We start from the raw sequence: 26,879 nt of genomic DNA, 5'->3' as shown, positions 1-26,879 counted from the left end.
TTGACTATGTGAAAGTCACGTAGAATTACATGAATCGCGTTAACCTAATCCTGAATAGCTCATGAATTAGTGAAGTGTATTATCAAAAAACAATTTTTGAGTGCATATGCAAGAGAGAACGTCTTAAATTTCTCTAGAGAAGATTTGTTCTTCCTTTTCTGATGAAAGTAAATTCGCAAGTTATAGACACCTAGGGCTATGTGCATAACAGCTGCTTTTCTCATCAATACTCTAACAATATGCTACAGACTTTCAAGAAAACTACAGCAATTAAATCTAAATTAATTAAAAAAAAATTTAAAAGGGAGAAAAAAGAACTTTTGATTACAACAAAATTAAACTTGCAGAAGCATGAATTTTTTTTTTTTTTATAACAAATTCTAATTTGGTTACAGATGACCATTTATTAGCATGCATTCTCCCAAGTAAAAATGTAAAACTGGATATAACGTCTTTAATTTCAAACAAAACCAACCTGTATCACAAACGCTTTTCAATTTTCATTTTCTTTTAACTTTTTGATGCAGTCTTTCCCCAAGTTTTTATTTTTTTTTTAGTTTTTATTTATTTTTTTTTTTGGTGAGTAGTCTTTCCCCAAGTTTGTTTACGGTTGTAGGTGCAAAAATATACAGAAGATTATTTTCAATAAAGCACATCCATGTATCATATATCTTCTGCATTGCTCTCAAATATGGCAAAAGAATATAATTTGTTCAATGAAATTACAGCAACCGACGGTCCTTGCCCCAAAGGCATCTGGATGACAACTGTTCTAACTAGTCAGAGTGTGTCTATGAGACAAAAATGACTATCAATTGTTAAGGCATCAAATTGCCATGAAAAAAGTGTCTAGGCTTCTCATCTCAAATCACCTCAAATCGTCAAAGTACAAGCTACTACAACAAAATACGGATTACAGCAAGACCAACTGCAGATATAGAGACAAGAGTACCTATGCAGTACTTTATAACATCATATTTAGAAGCTTCCACATGGGCTCTTAATGCATGAATTTCCTGGAAGCAAAAAAAAAAAAGAAAAAGAATAACAAGTTAACAACCAAAATGTCATAGGTAATACACTTAAACCAACAAATTCAGAAGAACAATAATTGTACTCACCCGATCAAGTTTGTTTGTGAGGTTGGTCGTTTCAGCATTTTGATTTGCCAATTCATCACGTATGCGCCTGCAATTGGACATAGTGATAACTACATTTTACCCGAAGACAATACATCCAACTTAGACAATGAATAATAAATATAAATTAAAGTTTGCATATCATTACCCTCTTTCAAGATTTAAATCCAAACGTTGTCCTGCAGTGACCCTGTCAAGCTCATACCTATAACAACAGCAAAAAAATAAAAAAATGGTACTCACTATGAAAAATTTACAAGTTCTCTACATGTTAGAAGCCACTAATATACTAAAATAATATTCTCTTAAAATAAAAAAAAAAACCTCAATTCACTGCGCATCTTCTCAATATCACCATGAAGCTTCTCTGTCTCACGTTGCAACATAGAAAAATTATGCTCCTACATCCAGAAATACGTGAGGTTTACTAAGAAAGGTTGTCAAATAAAAAAATGTATATGATAGCATCATGTAGAATCTTGTTGTATGATATTATGTAATAATGGAAACTAAAAACAGAAATGCTTTAAGCCTTATAATGAGAATTAATTATTAGGCTGAAAGAGGACAAAAACAGCCATTTTAAACAATATACAAGTCTATGACACATGAACTTCAGCATAATTCAATGCATTCTAGAATATATTGCAACATGTAAAATTGTGAGTATGCTAAGTATATCCGTTCCAACATCCTAAAATCTTCCTCATCTTGTTTTACTCCATTCTTATCAGGGAATTTAAGCAGATAAATTTCACAATTGCACACAAACTTCTACATTTGCAAATGCCTCATGCATTAACACCATTATTACCTGTAAACTTTTTACTTCGGATTTGAAGTTTGACAGATTTGATTTTTGAATCATCTCAGACTGCAATAAAAAATCAATATATATATATATATATATTTAAACGAATTCCATATTGATAAAAATCGAAACTTTTAAAACAAAATTAATACAGAAAAAACATCAAACACCATGCGTGCGTGCGAAATTTTCAAAATTGAAACAACCTTCTGCATCTCTGCTTTGGAAACAAAAGAAGTAGCCACATTTTGCAAGCTATCGTTCAGAACCTCCGTGATAGCACCGGTTATTGCCTCGGCCTGTTTGGATGGCAGACCTTGCGCTTCCAAACTTCGCACCTAAATTATAATTCAAAGCATCATAAAATTCCAATCATAAAATTCTAAAAAAAAGAAAAATCACAATCCAAAGAGCAAATTAATTACTACCAGGGCTAAGGTATCGACAAGAAAAGCATGATTTCCATTAGGTTTTGTGAGCTGAGAAAGCTGCCTGCAGAAATCATTCGAAGACGAAAGGATTCGAAGCTTGTCAAACCAGAGTAGCCTACCTGAACTACCCGCTGATTGAACCACGCGATTGCAAAGCGCCATCAATTTTTCTTCCTATTTTCAAAGACGATGACGACCAAATATAGCTGAGATGCTGCAACAATACGGCGATTGATTGACTGGTTATGGCGGAAAGTTTAATTGCTTTAACAGATGGGATGGAGTACTCTTCAAGGAAATAATAATAATAACAAATAAATAAATAAATGAGATTTTTTTTCCTATTTAATTTATTATCATAATATATATCATTTGTAAATCGAATAATTTTTGCTTAAAATTCTTTTTTTTGGGTCTGTTATACAGCATATGATTAAAACAATATTAGTTTTTTGCTTTAATTTTTTTTTTTTAAGAATATGAATTGTAAATAACAAAATAAGATTGAAGTTATCAGTATTTAATAATAATCATCCCAAATAATTTGTTCTATAGCTCTATTGTCTCTCTCCCCTTTTTCGTTTCTTTCTTGCATAATTTTAATCAATATTTTAAATAACTTTGTATTTAGGTTCGTAAAAACACGGTGAGATTAAACAAAATTGTGTACTTGTATAATATACTTGTTTAATTTTTAATATAATTTTAAAAAATATATGTATATATATATAATACCATTGGGCAAAATCAAAAAGACTAACCTTGAATGTGTGTCATGGTCGAACAAAGTAAAAGAGAGTGAATTTATTTTATTGTTGTTAATTGTTTTTAAAGACAATGAATATTGAAATTAGTATTAGTTGATTTTTAGGGTAAATATATTTTTATTCCGCCAACAGCTATCAGACTTTCTTTTTTTTTTTTTTTTTTTTAACTATTGTGTCACACTGCAAGATTTCTCAAATTGCTTTCAAAATTAATGTTTTAATGTCATTGTAATCAAATCAATATTTTTGATGGATAAGTTTAAGAACATTAATCTTGTCCAACTCGTGTAACATTGTCTGAAAATAATTTTATTAGGTTTTATTTTATTATTTGAGGTGTGATCAACTATTTGGCCTAATTCATTAAAAAAAAAAATTTTATTATTAGACTGAAATGATACAAGATGATAGTGATAATATTTTATATTTTGGGGTGAATGAAAACACTTCATAAATTAATAGTGCTGGTGTTGTCTTAAGAGAATGTACAAATGGACAAAACTCCATATTTGTTGACCCCTTAAAAATGAATCAATGTTTGAAATTTTATTTTATTTTATTTATTTATTTATTTTTTTGTGAATAATCAATGTTTGAAAGTTATGATTTATGAACAACTGAGAAAACATATTAATTTGTGGCATTTTGGAAACTGTTTATTTCTTTTATTTTTTTAATTATTTTTTATAACAATTTGCAATTCTTTCCCTTATGCTATCACTTTGAGACAAAAAGCAAGAGAATTTTAACGAAGATGTTTACAGAATAAAAAAGTATCAAACTTTTTTTTAAGTGTTATCCCAAATCAAAAGGCAAAGGCAAAAATGAGATTACTCCATAGCAGGAGTTAAGGGATGATAAATCTTGCTATAGATCACTACTGGTATTAGGACCAAAAAACTAAAATGGTTACCAAGATATCGAATCCTACCAACAACTTCTTGGATAATGGTCATACCAAAATGAAAGCCATGTCTACTTCCTAATTCATCGAACTTCTAAGGATTTAGATGCATAAGTAGAGTCATATCAAAATCTTAAATATAAGATGAAAAAGCAATATTAATAAACAAACTATTTTCTATGTATGTTAAACTACTAACCATCTGGTTCACCTCTTAAAATTGCTCGATCCTACCTCGAAGTGATATGGCACTTTGAAAATATGTTTGGTATGGTTGCTAGCTAGGATTAAAATTGTTAATAAGATTTGAAGCAAACAAAAATTTGTTAATAAGATTGATAAGCCTAAGATTCTATTTTGATAATACAACATTAACTATTAAAAAAAAAAAAAAATCAAGGATGATTAAAGTAAAATCCCAAGATTAGTATGGCAGTATAATCCACTTCAAATGTAATGTGGATCATGTATTTTTTTTTTTTTTTGGGTGTAATTGTGGATTATGAACAAAAACTCTTTATTCCTATATAATTGTAAAAGAAGATAGGAATGGATAAGAGCTAGCTAGAGCCAGCAAAGAAATCTGGCCCAGAAAAAAAAAAAAAAAAAAAAAAAAACATAGAATGAATGGGCTTTTAATGGGAACAAAACGGCACCGTATGGGTCCATGTGAGGCTTCCGACTTTTTAAACCAGAAGAAGCAGCTCACGCCGTGCGTCGCATCGCACTCTACGCTGAGCTATACAGCTTACTCTTCGCCCACGGATCCAATTTTCACACCGCGACGCTATCTGTTTGTAAATCTTTCCTATTACTCACTCGCCGTTCGAAAGCCACGCTTCGAGTACCATCGTGCAGAGTACGCTCTTCTTCTCCATTTTCTTCTTTGTCTGCCTTTCCTTTTGTATCAGATTTTCTAGGGTTAGGGCTACTTTTCCCTCAGTTCCCCCTCCTCCCCCCCCCCCCCCCCCCCTTTTGTTCTGGTTCGTAAATTTGTTTATTGGTTGCTTCAGCTTATTTAGTGCATATTGATTTTCTATGTATTATTGGGTTTTCTTTGTCTTAGATTCGGTGATTTGATGTTTTAAGGGTTTTCTTTATCCTGACGAAATTAATATGTATCTCAGCGTTTTTGTGTGGTTATGTAATATTGTTGTATTTATGCGAGCGCTTTTATATACATGAATTTGTATTTATGTATTTGTAATGTCTGTATAATTTTGCGTGTGTAATAGCGAACAAAGAATCTTAACAGAAGAAACAGCTGTTTAAGTGTGCTGAGGGAAAATGAGGAAGTGAAAAATGGGGGACCTGATTTTGAATAAATAAGATCATGAAGGTATTGAAAACTAGAATGTCAAGGCACTTTATTGTCCAAAAGTATTCTTGTATTATGCAATAGCAATGAGAAAAGCTTACCCAGTGACACTGATTGGAACGTGTTTGTATATTGGGAATGATATGAGCTAAAAGTTTCCATTGTTAGTTTAGCAATAGATGGTCGTAGGAAGACTAGGTGTTACGGACGCTTAACTTTTGTTGACATGCCATATCACCTGTAATGGGATGACTACTGGAAACTCCAAGTAAATGTTAAAAGTCTTTGTAAAACTAGCAGATCCATAATACGGGCACCTATTTGTAATTTTTGCACCACATCTGAATCTAAGTAGTGATGGTGCATTGTAGTGATACCACAATTCTAGTTGCAAGAAGCAAATGTTGAAACCTTCATTATTGATATGAAAACTGTACAGTCATTAGTGGACCTGTAAGCTTACAATGTTTTAACTTATTCTAATTTTTTATTCAAATACACATGCATGCTCATTTGTGACATTTGCAATACTTACATGCATGATCTTTGCACTGGTAGATGCACTAATTCCATATAGAATTGCTACTTAATTGTTTTCCTCTTTTGGGGATGTTGGGTGGGGATTAGGATGCCATGTAATATGTTCTTAATTGTAATTCATCAGACCTAACATGTATAAATCTAGGTATTACTTATCAAACCTTAAACACACCACCCACCCCCACCCCCCCCCGCAAAAAAAAAAAGGGTCTTGGTTTTTTTATTTTAATTCGTTTTAATTTTCATTTATTTGAGACAGTGTTGTTTCCATACGATGGTATCCTGGATCAAATAGTTCTAACATTGGCATAATTTTTACCATGGCAAGAGTAATGTTGAAAATTTTAGAAGCATTGGAACGTTATTTTCCTATTAGCAATTGATTTGTTGTTGTTGTGGGCAAATGTAGAAGGAAATATCTGAAGGAAAAATGAAGAGTTTGTTGCATTATGGAAAGGGAGGTGGTATGGTATAGGTTGTCAGAGGCACTTAATCTATTCAGTTGTGAATGATGATAGAGTGGATAATTATAGGAAAGGGAATGTAATTCCTTATAAGTATACATGTATAATCTGCATGTATGTATACATATATATATATATATACATGTTACTAGATAAAAGAAATTCCACTTTCAGGTGCTTTAGTGGTTCAATGATAGTTTGTAGTCGTCTGAAATATTATATAGCTCTTTGAGGGCTGCCAACTGTAAACAATGAATCTCAGCTGAAATATGTGATGAAAATTGCATGGAGAGTTCTTCTGGCTGCATTATTTTTACAATGGTGAGACTTAATGATGCAGTATGATATCATCTCTCCTTGCTCCCCTACTTTTTTTGAACCATGCCTTTTAATTTTCCAAAATTTCGTTTGCCTTTTTCTTATATTTGTTGGAAAATATCCATCCTACTACCTACTGACCCACAATCACAACATTTTTTTGTGTTGTCAAATAAGAAACCGGTCCCACTTTGTTATCCTTGTATTTCTATGTTTTACTGATTTAGGCTGCTGTTTGATGTAGAAATCTGCTTAAGATGATTAGTTAAGAAGATGGAGTCTGCTTAGAGTGTTATGTGTATCTATGTAAGCTTGAGTTGTAGGGAATGTTGATTCTTTGTCAAGGGTGCTTGACCTTTTATATGAAGGATGTGGTTGAAGAACTGGGTAATTGAAACCTGGGAGCTGAGTACAGTGGTATTTATCTGTTCTGAGATGGATTGTTTATTGAAATTATTTTTATTCTTGTTGGGTTTGGTGTTTTCTGTTATGGAGGGAAAGTAAGGGTTTGGTTTGACTCATCGATATGACCTTGGGTGTGTGGTTGTAATGTTGGTGTGGTTGTAATGTTGGTGTGGTTGTAATGTTGGTGTGGTTATAATGTGGACAGGGAGGAGACTGCTGCCGTGTGGTGTTGGTGGTAGTGGTGGTGTTGTTTCACAGATCAGTGGTGGTTGGTGTTAGTAAGGATAAATTTGAACATGAGTTCAGACAGCAGGAGCCGAAGCCGGAGCAGGAGCAGGAGCCCTCTGGATCGTAAGATCCGTTCTGATCGTTTTTCCTATCGTGATGCACCTTACAGAAGGGATGTACGTCGGAGTTTCAGGTTTTCTGATCATTGAACATTTATTTATCTTTTTCGTTTGTCTTTAAACGAGGGTCAGTGAAGAGAAAGTTCACCCCCACCCACCCCCCGCCAAAAAAAAAAAAAAAAAAAAAAAAAGGTGAAGAGTAGGTGATTTTTTACTTTGATTGTTGTGAAATCTGACCATAACTCATGTGGTAAGAAAGAGCCTTTCTTTGAACACCCTTGGGTACTCTCATACATTCATATTTCATAATTTTGCTTGTGCATAGTAATTGTATTATACTCTCCTTCATCGATCCATTGTTTGGTAGTTATGTAAATGTGTGAATGCCACTTTAATTCCATAGTTAAATGATAGTCATCTTCAGTAGTGTTCCTTCCCCAAAAAAAATGGTGCATATGATAGTTGTGATATTATGTTATTATTGTATTCAAATTTTTATTTCTGTTAAAAACTGTTAGCACTGCTGATAAAGATTGATATTCTACATGTATTGGTTCAGCATATTTTTTATTTACTTATTTGATGTCTTTGGTTCTTGATGATAACTTGTGTCAGAGACTTGGGACATTATCTTAATTTTTTGTGTTTTCTCATTTTATTTTTATTTTAATGATTATGTCTATTTATGAAAATGAGAAAAATGATGTCTGCCTTTTGGTTATCTTATATCCAATTTTTAGTCAAACTTAGAGTACTTTTTTATTTAAAAAATACTTCCTTTAATGATGTTTTAATTCGTAATATTCTTTCTTCATTAGAACCATACTAACTATGGTGACTGAATTTGCATTTTTCTTCAGGGCCTGAAATTTGAAATCACATTTTCTTTATCAACATTAACTGTGCTGTGATTTTTTGCCAGAGGAGACAATCTATGCAAGAATTGCAAACGACCAGGACATTTTGCTAGAGACTGCCCTAATGTGGCAATTTGCCATAATTGTGGTCTTCCTGGGTTAGTATACTCATTTTTCCTGTTCTCGCTAATGGAAACATGTGTCCCACTTTTAGAGTTGCGATCTGAAAGATACACATGGTTGCTTCAGGTTATGCAAAGTAGTTTTGGGAAATGAACTTCAAGGTTACACATTATTATATTAGGATCAGATCCAAAAGTGGTCTTCCATTTTGGTGTGCACATGGATCACTTTTTGATTTGATAAAGTTTGATCTAGCATGTTAGCTGCTCTATATGTTTTCTTAAATAATAGTATAAAAAGAAGGGAAAATTTTTATGCTTTTACCATTGGGAAATTGTATTGCATTTCCTTGAACTAGATGGAATGAAAAATGAGTGATTGCTTATCCCTGGCCTCCACTTTGCATGCTACCACTGCTATTGTTATCTATTTACGAGCTTAGCCTTCCCTAGCTTTATCCCTGCCTTTATACACTATTCAGCTTTATCCCTGCATTTACACGCTATTTTATCCATTCTGAACAGCTTAACAAGTGTACACGTTTTTGCCCTACTTAAGTTCATACAACAGCAAGTAGCATGAATACTACCAAATTCATGTCTCTTAGATCCTCTTTTTGTTGTGACTGACGAGAAGGATGAGTAGTTTAAGCAATACTGAAGCTTCAGTCTGTCTATTATCTAGTATATATTGGCAAAATGGTTTTGGCTGGGGTCTCCTTACTCAATGCACTTAGATGTACCTCATTTTTAGCAGTATTTCTGCAAGATAGGATGATGAATCAAAGTGGGAGAAGCAAAACATATTGAGATTTTGAAGTTTTGGACTTGATAGACTCTTCAGAATCCTCAGTCTTGATCTGTATTTAAATGAACAATACTTCATATGGAATATGGCATATAAGTTCACTTTTAATAGCATGGTTCCTTTGTGATGGGGGATGATAATCTCCATTATCTAAACATTTTAATTTTTGTAACGCGATTTTTCATGTGGCTAATGTAGTTTTAAAATTTTTTATTTGCCTTATTGCGTAGTTCTAATATTATGTGTTCAATTATTTGTAGACACATTGCTTCAGAATGCACCACAAAGTCGCTGTGTTGGAACTGCCGAGAACCTGGTCACATGGCCAGCAACTGCCCTAACGAGGGCATCTGCCACACCTGTGGTAAGGCTGGACATCGTGCCAGAGAGTGCACAGCTCCCCCACTGCCACCTGGGGACTTGAGGCTGTGCAACAACTGCTATAAGCAGGGTCATATTGCGGCAGATTGTACTAATGAGAAGGCATGTAACAACTGTAGGAAGACTGGTCACCTGGCTCGTGATTGCCCGAATGATCCTATCTGCAACATGTGCAATGTATCTGGGCATGTTGCTAGACAGTGTCCCAAAGGCAACATTTTAGAACGGGGAGGCGGAGGAGGAGGTGGAGTTAGGGGTAGTGGTTACAGAGATATTGTATGTAGGAATTGCCAACAGCTGGGTCATATGAGCAGGGATTGCATGGGCCCCTTAATGATTTGTCACAACTGTGGTGGACGAGGACATCTTGCATACGAGTGCCCATCTGGTAGGTTTATGGATCGCTATCCCCGGAGGTACTGATAAAATGGCAAATCATGTAACTGCCTTATTTTGTTGTTATGGTCTTTGTTTGAGCAGCAGGCATTGGCTTATATTTTTCTAGATTGATTGAAAAAGTTGAAACTCCACAAACTATGAGATGCCAGACTGGGTCCTTTTTTGGCAGACTATCGTTTATGTTTTTGAATATTTGTTTTCAATTAGGGATGTAATAATCCAGTATTATTGTGCTTGTTTTTGGAGTAGAAATAAGAATTTGCTATTCTAGTAACATGATCATGCTTGCTACCTATCCGGTGTTGGTTCAGAGGATATATGGAGGGTTGATGACCGATGAGAGAGAGGTGCGAGGCTTAATATAATGACATCTTTTAACTGGTTAGCTTTGCTATGGAATTGCTACCATTAATTGTTACATCAGGGATCATATTAAAACCATGTAAAGAATGTTGTCAACAAGAAGAAAAAGATTGCTAAAACCTCCAAGTTCATTATGTAAAGAGCCGATTACCAAACTAACAAGAACGCAACCCGGACCCAAAAAAAAAAAAGGAGAACCATGACTATTCGTCCAAGCAGTTTTGGTTTGCTTTCTAAATAGAGCCAAATTATAGAGGGTAAAGAGTAATAATTAATACCAAATTTATCTAAATGACAACAAATGAAGTGAATACATTATTAGTTGAAATATGAATGAAAGTGAAATTCAATATAAATCAATTAACTATTGTTATATTTGCTATTTTGGTAAAAATATATGTATAGTTGATGATTTTTTTTTTTTTGGTACTTTTAGATTTAAATTTTATTTTTTATTTTTCCCTTGTATTTTCTTCGTTAATTTATTTTTAATAAATTGGTACCAAAAAAGATTTTTTTTTTGGGGATAAAAAGAGGAAAGAAAATGAGAAAATGCAAACTGCACAGGCGAGGCCAGGCCTGGCCTAAACAAGTCAATGAAAGCCCAAAACGGAAGAGAAAGAGGCCCAGAGGGAATAATGAGATTTTGTCGTTTTGGTCAGCCGTTGATGAGCCCCTTCTCGTAACGCAGACGCTCTTCCTCTCTGCGTAATCAAATCTCTCTCCCTTCGTTCTCTCTGTCTCTCTCTCTCTCTATACAGTGCACACATTTCGACTAACGAGAAAACGAGATAATTCCAGCTTAAAACCCTAGCTTTCTCAATTCTAGGGTTTTCCGCTCCTAATTTCCAATTCTTTTTCTTCTTCTTCTTTTATTTTATTTTATTTTTATCGCTTATGGATGGAAAGCGAGGAAGAAGAATCTTCAACTGTCAATAAACCTTCTCCGATACTCGAATACAACGCCACCACCACCATGCCTCATGCTCAGGACGAGGTCTTCCACAGCGAACCGCATTACGAGCCCTTCACGGCGCCGGAATCGTTGGAGCCGCAACTCGTCGGAGGTGGTAAGTCACCATCACCGCCACCAGCCACAGCGGATGTCGATGGGGATGTGATCGATGCAGAGGAGAGCAAAGTGGTTGAGGAGGATAAGGACGTCCAAACAGAGGAGAATAAGGAGGTAAGTGACGACCAAGCAGTGGAGAATATGGAGGTAAAAGCAGAGGAGAACAAAGAGTTAAGCGGCGTCCAAACAGAGGAGACGAAGGATGTGGCTGACGTGCCGGAGGAGGAGAAGGTCGTGGCTGACTTGTCAGAGGAGAAGGAGGTTGTGGCTGACGTGTCAGGGGAATTGGCCTCGGCTGAGGAGGAGGTTACTGCTGCTGAAGCAGAGGAGGGTATGGCCGTCGTGGCCGATGTGGGTGGGAACATGGCGGCGACTGACGTGGTGGAGGATACGGTTGCGGCAGAAGAGAAAGAGAAGGGGTCAGAGGAGGCCGAGGTTGCAGATTTGGCTGATAAAGCGGTGGAAATAGAGGTGGCTGATGAAGCGGTGGGAAGAGAGGTGGGTGACGCGGGTGGTCAGTCGGGGGAGGAGGAGAGGGATGTGGTTCAATCTGCTGAGGAGAATACGGAAGTGGTGACGGAGAAGGGTGATGTAACTGACATTGTGGAGGAGAATGAGAAACCGGAAGACAGGGAAGTTGTAGATGAGGCTGTGGCTGACTTGGGGAAGGAGCCGGATGTTTCTAATGTGACCGAGAAACCGGAACTGGATGAGGAGGCTTTGACTAACATTGCTGGAGAGACGGATTTGGCTGGCCAGGTAGAGGAAATGGAGGTGGCAGATGAGACTGCTGAGGGACCGGATACGGAGACAGAGGTAGAGGGGAAGGGAGAGGGAGAGGATGGAGATGACAGTGGCATGGCTGACGAAGCCATGGAGACTGAAACCGCGGAGGAGGCTGATGTAATGGAGGAGACCACGGAGGCAGAGGAGACAGAGGCTGCAGACGAGGCTGAAGGGATGGAGGTGGTGAGTCGGGTGGGCAGTGGTGGTGGGAAGAGGAAGCGTGGGAGGAATCTTAAAGCTCCGGTAAGAGCCCCTTCAAGGAAGAAGGGGGAAGAGGACGTCTGTTTCATTTGTTTTGATGGGGGTGAGCTTGTGCTTTGTGACCGGAGGTCAGGCTTCCACGGGCATTTTCTCTCGGGATTTATTTGATGTGTTGTGTCAATACTTTCCTTCTTTCTTCTAGATGTTTTCTAACTTTGATTCTTTTTGGGTGTATTCAGGGGATGTCCTAAAGCTTACCATCCTTCATGTGTTAATCGTGATGAGGCATTCTTTCGAGCTAAGGGTCGTTGGAATTGTGGTAAAATTTACTGTTTTGGGCTCTAGTTATCCCTTTAAGTTGATGAACTAGACGGGTTTTCATTTCACTTTCTATTTTTTATTCTATTACTTGTTTACTTTTTAGTTATTATTGGTATGTCGATGAGTGTTTTTTGATCCTTGGGACCTTGAGTACTAAAAGTAGAAATCATTAGCTGCAGTACCAGTACTTGGGTTTACTTCTGTGATGTTCTTAAAATTAAATTTTATGTATTTCCAACTGTATTATATTTCTTGTTTCCTTTGTTGGTGAAAAATAATGTGAGTTGTATCTAGAGGCTGTAGTATTAACAAAGATCCTTAGAACCTTCATTTAATAATACAATTGGAACTCTGAAAAATTCTTCTTCCCGTCCCTTTTACTTTTGTTGCTTTTGCACTTTTTTAAGTTTTCAAGTTCATTGAGTACTTTTATGTGCTTCCAGTGATTCAAGAAATGCTAGGGTTTCCAGGCAATTCTTAAATAGGAACAGCATTCATATTATATTATTGCAACTGGTTCCTGGAACTTCAGTTTTCTCCCTTTTCTTTTGTGATTTTTTCATAGTTTTCATGTATGCTTTACCAAATTTAGCTATTTTGTGAATGCTGGCGTTGTTTATTGTGAGGTTGCAGGCACGAATCCTGTTTTCATTATTTCCCATTAAAATGTGTTATTTTTGCTCTGGTTATTTTGGATTTCATGCCTGGCTTTCATTCTTTTATCATCTACCCTATTCTTTTGAGTTGCCTAATTGTATCTAATTAAACATTGTGTTCTTCATGTGCTAAGGTTGGCATCTGTGTAGCAACTGTGAGAAGAATGCATATTACATGTGTTATACGTGTACCTTTTCCTTGTGCAAGGGGTGCATCAAAGATGCTGTCATATTCTGTGTTCGGGAAAACAAGGGCTTCTGTGAGACATGTATGAAAACTGTGATGTTGATAGAAAAGAATGAGCAAGGAAACAAGGACATGGTATGTGTGTTGATCTTTGTTTTTCTGTCTATATTTCAAAAATGCATTTGACTTATCCTTTATAGTTTTTACTGTAGAAGGAGAATGATTAGATGGTCATGTTGTTTGTTTTGTTTCTTTTAGCATGAATTTAAATGAAGCAAAGGCATCTATAAATTTGTATCCTTCAATGGCTTAATATTTTACTTTCAAAATTCTGATTATGAGATTGGAAATTATCAGTATGTCTTTGTTACTATTTCGACATTCACCCTTTTAAGTGAACATTAGACTGCTTGGGCATGAGGAGATGTATGTTTGCAACATTAGTTGTAACATACCTTCACTGTCACTTTTGATGTTTCTAATTAAGGCCAAAAAAAAAAAAAAAGCCATTAACATTAACCGATTTTTGTTGATGCAAAGGCTAAAAGTAGACAGTGTTCCAAAACATAAGATTGGAGAAGGAGAGAGAGAGAGAGAGAGAGATAGAGAAGAGGGGGGGGGGGGGGATGGAAAAATTATAACATTAAAATTACAATTTAATGCCTGTTGATCTATCATTCCTCCTTCTAGTCTAATGCATCTTGTAGTCCATTTTGAATTACTTTTAAAATTTTGGCATTCATTACAGGAATTTCTTTGTTTTACTTATTTATTTGAAATCTATATAGTTACTTTTCAAAGTCTGCATATCTTTTTGCATCAAGTTCACGGTGAACATCCCACTTATGTCCTTTACTTGTTCTTTGCGCATACATAGGACCAAATAGATTTTGATGACAAAAGTAGCTGGGAGTATCTCTTCAAGGATTACTGGATAGACTTAAAAGAGAGGCTATCGCTCACTCTTAATGATCTTGTTGAGGCAAAGAACCCTTGGAAAGGATCTGATCCACATGCTTATAAGCAGGAGTCACCTGATGAACCTTTTGACGCAAATAATGATGGAGGCTCAGGTTCAGATGGTTCTATGGGTAATTTTGAACCAAGTAACTCTAAAAGAAGAAAGGCCAAGAAACGGTTGAAATCCCGTGGGAGGGGCAAGGATTCCCGAAGCACAATAACAGCTACTGTTGCTGAAGGGCCTTCTGTAGATGACAGTGGTGGTTGGGCATCAAAAGAACTACTGGAGTTTGTTATGCACATGAGAAATGGTGACAAATCTGTTGTATCTCAGTTTGATGTGCAGGCGCTTTTGCTAGAATATATAAAGAGAAACAAACTCCGTGATCCTCGCCGGAAGAGTCAGATAATTTGTGACTCAAGGCTTGAGAATCTATTTGGGAAACCACGTGTTGGTCATTTTGAAATGTTAAAGCTTCTTGAATCCCACTTTCTTATAAAAGAGGATTCTCAGGTTGACGATCTTCAGGGAAGTGTTGTTGATACTGAAGCTAGTAATTTGGAAGTTGATGGGAACTCTGATGCTTTGTCGAGGGCTGGGAAGGACAAGAGGCGTAAAATGCGTAAAAAGGGTGATGAAAAAGGGCGCCAATCTAATCTTGATGATTATGCTGCCATTGACAACCACAACATTAATTTAATTTATTTAAGACGTAATTTGGTTGAGGATCTACTTGAAGATACAGAAAACTTTCATGACAAAGTTGTTGGTTCTTTTGCAAGAATTAGGATTTCAGGTAGTAGTCAAAAGCAAGATTTGTACAGGCTGGTGCAAGTTGTAGGTAAATATCTCAATTAATATATTTTATTCTACTTTTTGACTTGGGCATATATTGAATGAAGTAACAGAAGTAAGCTTTTGGTGCCTTTTTAATTGAATTTTTTGTTCAGGTACATGCAAAGCTTCTGAGCCATATAAAGTCGGTAAAAGGATGACAGACACCTTGCTAGAGATTTTAAACTTAAACAAGACAGAGATCATATCCATTGATATTATCTCAAATCAAGAGTTCACTGAGGTGACATATCTACTAAGAGATTTCCAGTCTCTGTTTACTTTTTAGATGTTTGTGTTAGGAGAGTGGGAATCATTGTGATGGTCCTTTTTTAGCTATATGATTTCTTTTTAACAATTTTTTTTGGGTTAAAAAATGACATTAATGTGGGTAAAGAAGATTCCAATCCAGTTTTAAAATGGAAATAAGGTAGCATTTAAAAGTCGAACAATAATTGCAATGCGCACAAGATAATGTCCTGTCTTGTCATTCAACATGCCTGTTTAATAGGCTTTCTCCTTTTTGGTCTGTCCAGCTTTAAAATGGAAATAAGGTAGCATTGAAAAGTCGAACAATAATTGCAATGCACACAAGATAATGTCCTGTCTTGTCATTCAACATGCCTGTTTAGTAGGCTTTCTCCTTTTTGATCTGCAGCAAAGCAAATATTGTGGTGTTGGGCTTTGTCTTCAAATTTATTCATGTATGATTTTAATGCGTTTTTTTTTTTAATTTTTTGGTTGACCATCTCTTGGTTTGTATTAATGATGTCCTGTCTTGGCATTCAACATGCTTGTTTAATTGGCTTTCTCCTTTTTAATCTGCAGCACAGTAAATATTGTGGCGTTGATTTTTGTCTTCAAATTTATTCATGTGTGATTTTAATGAGGGTATTTTTCATTTGTTTTATTTTTGTTGACCACATCTCTTGGTTTGTATTGTTAGGATGAGTGCAAACGACTGCGTCAGAGCATAAAATGTGGACTTATCAACCGGCTGACTGTGGTAATTTTATATTATAAGTTCACTTTTATATGTTGATTAATGGGTATTAAGACTTGTTTATGAGAGAATAAGTGTTATCTTGTAGGGTGACATTCAAGAGAAAGCAATGGCGCTTCAAGCTGTCAGGGTGAAAGACGTATGTTTCTTGCTTCTGTTATCATATTGTTCATGCCCACATTCAATGTATTATTAGGGTCTGGGTCCAGGCAAGTGTTTGATATTCTTGAGGAATATCCTTTATAAAAACAAGTATAGAACATGCACTAAAAATTGGAAAAGCTATTCTTGTAATTAAGTGCTCGTGGTTGATCAGTTGAAATATGCTGCTAGGAGTCAATGTTGTCCTAACATAAAATTTCAGGTATAATCTTACCATAATAGTAACATAGGTTTCACCACCATTGTTACATAATGGTGGAATTCTGCAACTTGGTCTATGGTGTTCTCAATATGCTCGTTGTCCAACTGTTTAAGAAGCTTTTTTTCATTTTTTATTTTAGACCTTAGTGATAGGGTTATGGTTTGTTTTTGTGGAGAGGCAAGGAACAGGTTCAAGTTGGCTGCTTCAAGTGAGCTGTGAAAGCAACATGAGTAGTTAGGTTATTGGGTGTTTGATTATTATTAATTAAGATTGATCTGGTTAGAATATTAAAGGTATGATTAATGTTTTAAGTAGGATTTAATTCTGACTATGAGGAATATACAATTTTGGGAAATAAATCGATTTTCATATTGTTTATGTTGATTTATTGTGATGATATCTTTTGATTTTATGTTCAAGTCTTCTGATTTTTATTTTACATTTCAATGTTTCTTTATTGCAGTGGTTAGAGACGGAGATTGTGCGGCTTAGCCATCTTCGTGATCGAGCCAGTGAGACAGGCCGTAGGAAGGAATATCCTTTTTTCTAAGTTTATTTACAATTTACAATTTACAATTTTGTTTTACATGTTCCTTCAAGTTATCTGGCCGCCCTTTTATATTTTTACTTTTTCATGCATGACAACTCATGTGGAACATATACTTTGCCTTGCCATACCTGCGTCACTGCCGATCATCTTATAATAATCATTTGTCATTCATATTTTAAATGAAAAATAGGAACAAAAAACAAGAACATTAACATTACTACATGAGTTATTTAGTAACTTATGGGAAAGGAAAAAATAAAAAAAAGGAAAGATGATTTTGTAGGGATGAAATTGAAGGAACCAGTACCTGTTTGTTTTTTCAATAATTTTCATTTGAAAAATCTTTGTATATTTGTATGCCACTTTGTGATGGAGAATGTATGTTTGTTTTTAAAGAAATGGTATTATCCTTGACCGACTTCCACGCTTCGAGAATGTGTAGAGAAGTTGCAGCTTTTGAAGGCACCTGAGGAGCGACAGCGTAGGTTGGAAGAAATTCCAGAAATACATGCGGACCCTAATATGGATCCTAGTTATGAGTCTGAAGAGGAGGAAGAAGAAACTGATGATAAAAAACAAGGTATGTCTTATGAAATTTATGCCATTTATATCCTCTTGTTCATTTCTCTCATGTTACTTAATCATTCAGTAATAACATTACTTCAATTCACCCAGAGAGCTTCTTGAGGCCGAGAGGCTCCGGATTTGGCAGGAGGGGGAGGGAGCCAATTTCTCCACGAAAAGGTGGACCTGTTTCAAGTGATCCCTGGAGTGGGACAAGGAATTATTCCAACATGGGTCGGGAATTAAGCAGGAACTTTTCTAGTAGGGGGTTCTCTAATAAAGTGGAGGATACAGCTGGAACTGGTGAGATAGTAAATGATTCATGGAATCATGGGAGAGAGACAGAATTACAGCAAACAAGCAGCTGGGACAAGCACAAAGTTTCTAGTTCTGAAACTGTCTCCAGGAGTACACAGTCTGTGGTAATATCTGAATCGTTTCCAACGGTTGTTTCAGAAACCTTGGGGACACCTCTCTCTACAGGGGCTGCTCAGTCTGCAGAAAAATTCAATGAAGCAGAAAAAATATGGCATTACAAGGATCCATCTGGAAAAGTCCAGGGACCATTTTCCATCACTCAGCTGCGCAAATGGAGTACCACTGGTTATTTCCCTGCTGAACTGAGAATTTGGAAAGCTACTGAGAAACAAGAAGATTCTATACTTTTGACTGATGCATTAGTTGGAAAGTTCCAGAAGGATCCCTCATCACTGGACGGCGGTTTTTCCAAGGCTCAGATAGTGCATAATTCACTTCCCTCGCCTTCAAGTTCTGCGAAGCCTGAAGGAGCAGTCTTACAGAGGGGGACAGAAGTCCAAGTTGGTGGAGAAAGTTGGAGAATGCAAACTGAAACAAATTCTTCAACAGGCAAGGTGGCTCCTACATCAGTGGAGGTCCCAAGATACTCCGTGGATGGGTGGGGTTCAACAAATCTGCCTTCACCGACCCCATCGCAAACTCCCATGGGTTCGACAAAGGTGCAAACTTTTGAAAATAAATGGTCTGCCAATAGTGTACAAGCAGCTAGTTCTCTCTTGGGAGGCAGTGGAGGGCCGCAACCCTCTGTTGTAGTTCCTCAGGAGACTGTAACATCAGCACCCAAGCCAGATAAGATTATACCTACAGGCTCAATGAATGCTATTCAAATGCCTTCTCTTCCAATAATGTCAGCACCCGTTTTAAATGATGCGTCAATAAATCATGGTGCTGATCTTAAAAATGTTGTCTCAAATCTACAGAGTTTGGTGCAGTCTGTGACTGGTTATAATCCTCCTGTTGAGAAGCAAGGATGGGGATCTGGTTCTGTTCCAAAACCAGAAATGATAACATCAGGCTCAATACCTGGGAGTGAATCCCAACCCTGGGTGGTTGCTCATGCGCAGAAAGTGGAAACAAGTAATCCCACTATTATGCCTGCACAACCTCCTGCCCACGGTCACTGGAGTGATGGTCCATCTGTTCAAGCACCTTCTCCTATGTATAATGGGGGAAATTTTCCTTCGACTGGTTTTTCAAGTGTTCCTCCATCTGATCCTTGGAGACCTGTAGTTTCAAGTAATCAGTCAAACATTCACCCTCCAGCTCCATCTCCTTGGGGCATGGGTACTGCAGATAATCAAACCGCTGTGCCGAATCAAAATACTGGCTGGGGGCCAAAGGCAGCAAATCCAAACATGGGCTGGGGAGGGCCAGTATGGGGAGCTTCTGGTCAGGGTCCAGCGATAGGAAATGCAAATCCAGGATGGGTAGCACACGGTCAAGGCCTACAGGCTAGTAATCCAATTTCAGGTTGGGGTCCACCAGGACAAGGACAACCACCTATGAATGCGAATCAAGGCTGGGGTGCTCCTGGTCAAGGGCCACCACCAGGAAATCCAAATCCGGGTTGGGGCGCACCAACAGGGAACCAAGGGAAATGGGGAAGCGAACGGAATCATAATGCAGATAGATACTCAAATCAGAGGGATAGAGGATCTCACGGTGGGGATTCTGGTTATGGTGGGGGTAATAAACCTTGGAACAGGCAGTCATCGTTTGGTAATGGAGGGGGAGGGGGAGGTTCTTCAAGGCCTCCGTTTAAGGGACAGAGAGTTTGCAAGTATCATGAGAGTGGTCATTGCAAGAAGGGTGCTTCTTGTGATTATATGCACACTTGAGAGGTTTTAGTTTTAACATATCCATAGCAATAGCATCAGCCAGCAGAGGAAGAGCACTTGATACTGTACAGTTTATTCCCCATTGGAGAGTTTTGACATGTATAAGCATTTTTTCTTTTCTATTTATTTGTAGAACAAAGTGCAGTCTTCTAGTAGTCGGCGACCTCACTTCTTTTTGCTCTGCTCTCTCTCTCTCTCCCCCCTCCCTCTCTCTCTCTCTCTCTCTCTCTGATATATATATATATATATATATTATGGTAATTTAAGGGTTTCAGCATGTGTTGGAATTTGTGGAAAGGATGGGTATGTTGATGTTGCTGCTTGTAAGGGTCCTTTTGGTCTTAGTCAACAGCCGTTAAAACATATTACCTTTATTCAGACAGGATGCTTTTATGCTTTTTGGATCAAATAAACGGCATCCTAGTTTTCATACATATTTGTGACACAAAATTCATAATATATTTCATTATTTTGTATATGAATACAAGGAAAAAAATCTAATAGGGAATTCTTGACGGTATTACATTTCTTTATGAATTACTATTAATTTCTCTCTCTCTCTCTCTCTCATTCTCTCTCTCGCTTTTCCATAAATTGAATGCCCATTGGCCACCAATCCTTTTATTTTGTTATTCGCTAAACTGAACGCCCATCGGGCTAGTTATGTTGCCAGCCAAGAGGAGGGCGGTGCTAGTTCCTACTTCCTATACCCCAAAGATTATTATAACATCAGCCGACACCTCCAATGTATTTACCCCGTCTCCTTGGAGAAAATGCTCCCATAAGGTGTGAATGCGTTTTACATTGATCTGGATTTATGAATCCACTTCATTTTAAATGTTTTATTTATTTATTATGTATCTAATATCTATCAAAGATAAATATTATTTTATGCTTTATTATTTCTTCTAATTTGCTCTAGATTTTTAAAAATTACAGTCATTTTATATTATTAGACCAAATAATGCAGTAAATAATATATTAATATAATAATAATTAATTAACTAGATTTCAATTATTTGGTAAATAAATTTGATACACTAATGTGCTGTCACTTGCATTATTGTGTATATAAAAAGTAGTTTTGCAATTCATGAAGTTGAGTGTAATAATAGACAAAAGATTAACTAACCCAAACAAATACAAACAACAACTAATTGATAATATATATATATATATATAAGCTTTAAATTTATGATTTTTTTTTTTTGGTAGAATTAAAATTTATGATATTGTTAGTGTTAAAAAAGGGAAAAAAATATTTACCGTTATAAGAAAAAAAGAAAGTAAATATAAATAAATAAAAAAGGGAATATATATAAACTTTTTTATTTTAATAAAAGAGGGAATATTATTCTGCAAAATTCACCAAAGGCAGTGCCGCAGTAGCCGCATGAACAAAAATGTGGAAGAGAAGGTAACAACAAAACAAAGAAATCAAAAGGGCTGCTTTAACCAGAAAATCGAATTTGATAGCGGAAGTAAAACCATGGAAACAGGCAAAGAAAACGCAGACGGTGAAACCCAAAATCAGAACCCTCTTCCTAATCCTAATATTCCTAATCCTCCTACAACTAATCCTAATCGGAGCAGTAACAGAGGAGGAGGATCCATGGGAAAGTCCTGCAAGGGTTGCCTCTATTACTCCTCTATTCAGAAATCCAAGTCCAAGAACCCCACCTGCGTTGGCTTCTCTAGAACCCTCCAACAAGGTTCGCTATCCACCCAAATCTAACAGATTGATAATATGATTTTTCTAAGCATGTGTTTTAATTGTTAACTGTACCTATTCAGCGTTCCCTCTTATTTTTTATTGTAACTTTTTACAGAGTTGGATTGAATCTGAATGTTTGCTTTTTTTGTAAAAGAGAAAATAGTAAAAAACTGTCATTGAATATTTTTTCATCGTTGGTTTTGGTTTTCATTCTCATTCGTGTGTATTGGTTTCAACTTTGTTGTTGGTTGAGAATTTATTAATTTTCGGAATTAATTTCGAAAAGAAGCTAAAAAAAAGGAAGCTTTTTATATTATTTGTTTGGTAGGTAGGAATCTTTTCTAGCTTAGACACTGTTCAATCTTTCTGCTGCTGAATCCTTTTTTTATTTTTTATTTTTTTTCTGGGAATTAGCTCTCTGTCCACAAATTAATAGAAATAGGTTATGATTTGATAGTCTCGTCTTGGTTTTTATCTCTTCTATTTACGGAAGACATTAGTCAGTGGATTCTGAACAGATACTGAATCTATATTGACATGGTGCGTGGAGATATCTCTGTCTTGACCGTGAAATTTTTGTTAATATGTTGTTTTATTTGTACATACCAATTCTTAAAGTTTTGGTTCCATTTAGAGAGCCTATGGGATTTAACATCTAAGTAGTTCTGTGGTTTATGTATTTAATATGTCATATGGGGACATATTGGAGCAACTCCACCTGGATTAGCTTATACAAGCCAAATGGTTTATAATTGTTCAAGCATGTATCCATCATTAAATGTCCATGGCGATATCTAGTAGTCGTGGGTGTACACTATGGTTGTAGTAGAGGGTATATCTTCTTCTTCAATAATTCCATGGTTTTATTCATATCTGTTTAATTACCAGCAATAAATGTACCTGTTTAAGCTTACACAAAATATGTGCTGATTTTTGAGGTGCATTACCAGTTCCCAGCTACATTGTGGGGGAAACTGAACTGGAAGCTTCTAAAGAGGGCCGCAGTCTTACAGATTTCAAGTATGCTTGCATAGGATACTCGGTATTCTTGAATAAGAAAGATTCTTCAAATGATCCACAGAATAAACAAGCGGAGTTGCCATTTTGTGTTGGTCTTGAGGTGCAATATCCTGATATTTCATTTTATGTTTAGTCCCTTTCCTATATGTAAAAGTCCTTCACGTCTTGTTTTGCTTTTGGCTACTGCTTAAAATATTTCTGGAAAAATATCTGAATTATAAACGAACTATCTGATGCTGTTTTGCCTTGATATTATTATTTTCAACCAAATGTATGTGGAGGAAAGCTGCCACTTTGGTGCAAAGGGACTTTTAAATCAGATTTCAGCATTATTTATAAAACTAGTAGCATTATTTTCCCAGTCTATTGAAGTTGTAATTTTTTCATTGTCATAATCCATGGTCTGTTGTCTTCTAGTGATTGCATAGCATGACATTGCTAACTGTTTTTGTCAGGTATTGCTGGATAAAAGGCCTGTAAACCATGATGCTGCCCATGCTAATAAAAGTGAAGGTAATTGAATGGCTTTGTTTTTCCTTTTGTTGGTTGGAGATGTCAATTAATCTTTGATCATATGTTAATCTGATTTTCTTGATTCTCCGTCACTTGCATTGAATCTAGGAAGACTTATTCTTGCTTTGAATTGCCTTTTTCTTTATTTGTTTTGTTGGATATGTCAATTAATCTTTGATCATATGTTAATCTGATTTTCTTGATAGCTCTGTCTCTTGCTTTGAATCTAGGAGGAATTGCTCTTCTCTTCTGTGTTTTTCAATTTCTGATAAGATGTTTGGTCGATCACCTTGAACTCCTATTCTGCAAATGCAGTTGTAGCTTAAAAGGCCATATAATTGACTTAGTAAATTAAATGATGTTTAATATTTCAACAACCAGAAATACTAGTAGTTCGATGGAATTCATTAAGTTATAAATTATTTGGTAATTCCTCTGCTAGCCGTCCCTATATTCTTTCGAGCATGCTCACTGACTACGTTTTAAATTATCCAATCCTGTCTATAATCTTCTGTCTTCATTACTTCCTCTCGCATGTATACCTATCCAATATTAGAGAGAAAGTATTAGGTAACTGTCTTCATTTCCTTTATAGTCTACTCATGAAATAAAATCTTAGTAGATTCTTACTTGTCTGTTAATTCAACCGTAACATGGCCAATCATGTTTTTTTTTGTTGTTTTCATGACAATGTTCAGAATTTCTGATATCCATGGAATCTGGAAGCTCTGTTGTTCAGGGGACCAATGAAATTTAATTTAGAGTTTTGTGTGGTGTTTGAAAGCAGTGTTATTTATCTTATTTCACATATTTAACGGAGAAATTTCTGTTTGAAAATGTAGAGTTGCAGGGGTTGCATAGGAATTTGTTGTTTGATATATATATGCCTGCCTGTCGCTTATGCATTCTTAGTCAATTCTATGCATTTGGACTTTGGAATACTGATAATTGAGAAGTGTTTGAGGTTTCTTGTATCATGAGACTTGTACAGGAGCTCACAATTCTATATGTTTTTTTCTTTAGAAAAAGTCCGAACATTTCCTCAACCTCGAACCTATAAACCTCCTCATCCAACAGGAGATGAGTACCTAAACAGGCAAGGCTGAATTCTTATTTGAAAGGAAATTAGGAACTGGAAGATCTACATATTTCAGTGAAGTTAATGCTTGCATATATGCAGGTTTAAGAGGAATGCAGGCCTAGTAGCTTCAGGTGTGGCTAGGAATGTGAACAGAGTGTGCAACTATGTGAAAGAGAGTTTGGATGACATTCTATACCCATACAGGAGGCGGCCGAAGTGAACAGTGTTGTTAGCAGCTTCAGTGTATACTTGAGAGAGAAAGAAAATGCGCCAGTGCCAGGGGTTGGCATTTTGCAGTAGGTTCGTGAATTCTAACCAAGCTGTTTTCTATGGCTCTCTCTTCTTGTATCAGGTAATAAAAGCTACTGATGGGTAGAGGGAGGGTATCTTTCACTGATTTTTGTAGCAAAATGCACTTGTTATGTTTCCATTATGTAATGGTTTTATTTGTTTTGTAGCGAAATCAAATGGGATGCTTGATGTTTAATAGGGAATTATTGAGTTGATAAATTTTCAATCAATGACATGAGATGTTATTCTCAATTTCAAAAAGAAATTTCAAATGTAATTATTATTATAAGTCTTCAATACCTTTTATTAAAGGCCTGTTTGGTAGAGTTTTTTTGGGGCTTAAAAGTTTTATTTGAGGGTCAAAAGTTTTTTTATAAAAAAAATAGAGGTGTTTGACAAAAGTCAATAAGTATTTATTGATTAAAAAATAAATTTTTTTAAATTGTTTTAGAAAAGCTTAAAAAAAAATTATTTTATATGAAAATTTAATGGATATTTAATGTAGTTTTTTTATTTACAACCAAACATTTATTAGTTTTTTAATAAAAAAAATTTTTCAAAAAAATTTATTATACAAAATTCTATATATTAAAATTTTATTTTTATCAGCCCTAGATAGTGTATTGCTAGCATTAGTGTAATTTCTTATCGACATTTAATAAAGTAAACAAATATTGATTATGGGCCAAAATTGACCAACTCTACATATGTATCTCAATCTGCTTATGTTTTGGAGGAAACTTCTAGGTCCAACAAAGTAAGAAAACAATATGGGTCGGCCCAGTATGTTTCAGTTTATATATAGACTGGAGCAAAACCAATTGTTCCATCGTTGGACCAATTGACTGCCAAACAATCTCAAACTTAAAGACTTTGGAACAAAAGAGCTTCTATACATGCTTATGAACGATTCGGCCTGTTTGGTAGAAAAAAAAAAGTATTAAAGAAAATGAAAGTGATTTAAGAGAATTATTTTTTTTAATTTAATTTTTCAAAAGTAAATATTTTGAGATTTTTTTTTATAAGTTTGGTTAATAATAGGATAATATAGAATTTATTAGTAACTAAATAAATTTATGTATTAAAATTAAATAATAAAATTGTATTTAAAAAATAAATAAAAATTAATTGTTTTAGAAAAGTTTAGAATGATAATTATTTGATTTGAGATGATCAATTTTTTATAATAGTTTTTATATTGTGAGATTTATTTTTTATTAGATCTCACAAATTTTTCTTTTTAAAAATCATTCAAAATTTTTTTTTAACTTTTTAAAAAATTTCATATTTCTATTAACTTTGTTGTTATCCAAACATCTTTAAAAAAAAAAAAAAAAATGAGAGAGAGAAACCAAGTGGAAATATGAACTATGCTTGTTGGTCAAAGAGCTTCAGAGATTCATATGTCAATCTGGTAACTATGGAACTTGAAATTGGATTGTTTTCTTGCCGGAAAAATCAATCTCAGAAAGCACAGCTTAACTTGTAACTAAGGCAAAGCGAGGTACCTTCAATGAAATTGAGCAAAGATTCACACTCAATGCCCCCTTTTTTTTTTTTTTTTTTTTTTTCACCTGCCGAAACTTAAAAAAGCTGTGCTTGCTTGTCCAAAAAGTATCGGCCCCTAACAGTTACATATACAGTTAAAGAGAGAGAGAGAGAGAGTACCTACCCACACATACAGTTGGGTTGATGCACAGTTTATCCAAAGTTAAAAAAAAATAAAATAAAAACGTCGGGCTGATGCGCATAGAGTTACAAAAGCAGCTAAAATAAATCGATTTTTATCAATTAAAGTACAAATTAATTATATGTTCGATATGACTAAAATGAATGGCATTACAAGACAAAATTGACCAATTCATCCTCTTTGGAAATACAATTACAAGGGCATGATACAAACAGAATGATGCTGAATTTGAATATTTATGCTCTAATCTTAAAAGAAAATAAAATCTTTCATAATTTTTTAAATTTCTTTTATATATATATATAGAGAGAGAGAGAGTGTCATAGATTCATAGACAAATTAAGTAATCCTTAATTAAAGTATGTAGCGAGATAAATAAAGAAGCATATTGTGTGTGGTCAATTATTAAAAAGAACAAAGGAAACAAGAACTTTATTATATATTGAAGTTATCCTGAAAAGGAAAAAAAAAAACATGTGGTCAGGCGGTGAAGGCCGCTTTATAGGAATCGCTATCAGGCCGCAGGTCAGCTGCCCTACGT

The 26,879-nt window shown here is 35.4% G+C and overlaps 4 protein-coding genes across 10 annotated transcripts; 3 read left to right on the top strand and 1 right to left on the bottom strand.

The window, feature by feature from the left end:
* Positions 1-661: 661 nt before the first annotated feature.
* Positions 662-2,717, bottom strand: LOC107426621 (protein FMP32, mitochondrial). 2 transcript variants are annotated; one of them, XM_016036848.4, is made up of 7 exons: positions 2,379-2,704; positions 2,157-2,288; positions 1,954-2,013; positions 1,464-1,540; positions 1,288-1,344; positions 1,122-1,188; positions 662-1,016 (listed from the first exon to the last, which is right to left on the bottom strand). In XM_016036848.4, exons 1-7 carry the CDS (start codon positions 2,541-2,543, stop codon positions 897-899), a joined length of 678 nt encoding a protein of 225 aa, XP_015892334.1. In that variant the 5' UTR covers positions 2,544-2,704; the 3' UTR covers positions 662-896. The 2 variants fall into 2 exon arrangements, with proteins under 2 accessions (XP_015892334.1, XP_015892335.1); XM_016036849.4 differs by lacking the exon at positions 1,954-2,013 and having other exon boundaries at positions 2,379-2,717.
* A 1,943-nt stretch (positions 2,718-4,660) lies between these two features.
* On the top strand, positions 4,661-10,287 carry LOC107426695 (zinc finger protein GIS2). 5 transcript variants are annotated; one of them, XM_048480889.2, is made up of 4 exons: positions 4,692-4,911; positions 7,188-7,518; positions 8,367-8,459; positions 9,492-10,287. In XM_048480889.2, the coding sequence occupies exons 2-4, from the start codon at positions 7,394-7,396 to the stop codon at positions 10,033-10,035; spliced, it is 762 nt and encodes a 253-aa protein (XP_048336846.1). In that variant the 5' UTR covers positions 4,692-4,911; positions 7,188-7,393; the 3' UTR covers positions 10,036-10,287. The 5 variants fall into 5 exon arrangements, with proteins under 5 accessions (XP_015892422.1, XP_015892423.1, XP_048336846.1 ...); XM_016036938.4 differs by having other exon boundaries at positions 4,695-4,911; positions 7,303-7,518; XM_048480890.2 differs by lacking the exon at positions 4,692-4,911 and adding an exon at positions 6,937-7,109 and having other exon boundaries at positions 7,303-7,518.
* A 772-nt stretch (positions 10,288-11,059) lies between these two features.
* LOC107426694 (zinc finger CCCH domain-containing protein 19) lies at positions 11,060-20,205 on the top strand. The gene is made up of 10 exons (XM_016036934.4): positions 11,060-12,561; positions 12,673-12,752; positions 13,545-13,732; positions 14,475-15,399; positions 15,509-15,636; positions 16,339-16,398; positions 16,484-16,534; positions 17,223-17,293; positions 17,735-17,889; positions 17,985-20,205. The coding sequence occupies exons 1-10, from the start codon at positions 11,276-11,278 to the stop codon at positions 20,027-20,029; spliced, it is 4,989 nt and encodes a 1,662-aa protein (XP_015892420.3). The 5' UTR covers positions 11,060-11,275; the 3' UTR covers positions 20,030-20,205.
* Positions 20,206-21,365: 1,160 nt separating this feature from the next.
* On the top strand, positions 21,366-24,913 carry LOC107426696 (uncharacterized). Of its 2 annotated transcripts, none has more exons than XM_048481193.2 (5): positions 21,366-21,741; positions 22,682-22,863; positions 23,219-23,276; positions 24,300-24,372; positions 24,457-24,913. In XM_048481193.2, exons 1-5 carry the CDS (start codon positions 21,423-21,425, stop codon positions 24,575-24,577), a joined length of 753 nt encoding a protein of 250 aa, XP_048337150.1. In that variant the 5' UTR covers positions 21,366-21,422; the 3' UTR covers positions 24,578-24,913. The 2 variants fall into 2 exon arrangements, with proteins under 2 accessions (XP_048337150.1, XP_015892425.1); XM_016036939.4 differs by having other exon boundaries at positions 21,370-21,741; positions 22,694-22,863.
* The last annotated feature ends 1,966 nt before the right edge of the window (positions 24,914-26,879 follow it).

Source organism: Ziziphus jujuba, chromosome 9 (genome assembly GCF_031755915.1).
Source record: "Ziziphus jujuba cultivar Dongzao chromosome 9, ASM3175591v1".
Classification (NCBI taxonomy): Eukaryota; Viridiplantae; Streptophyta; class Magnoliopsida; order Rosales; family Rhamnaceae; genus Ziziphus; species Ziziphus jujuba.
This window is presented reverse-complemented; position numbering and strand designations above follow the sequence as displayed.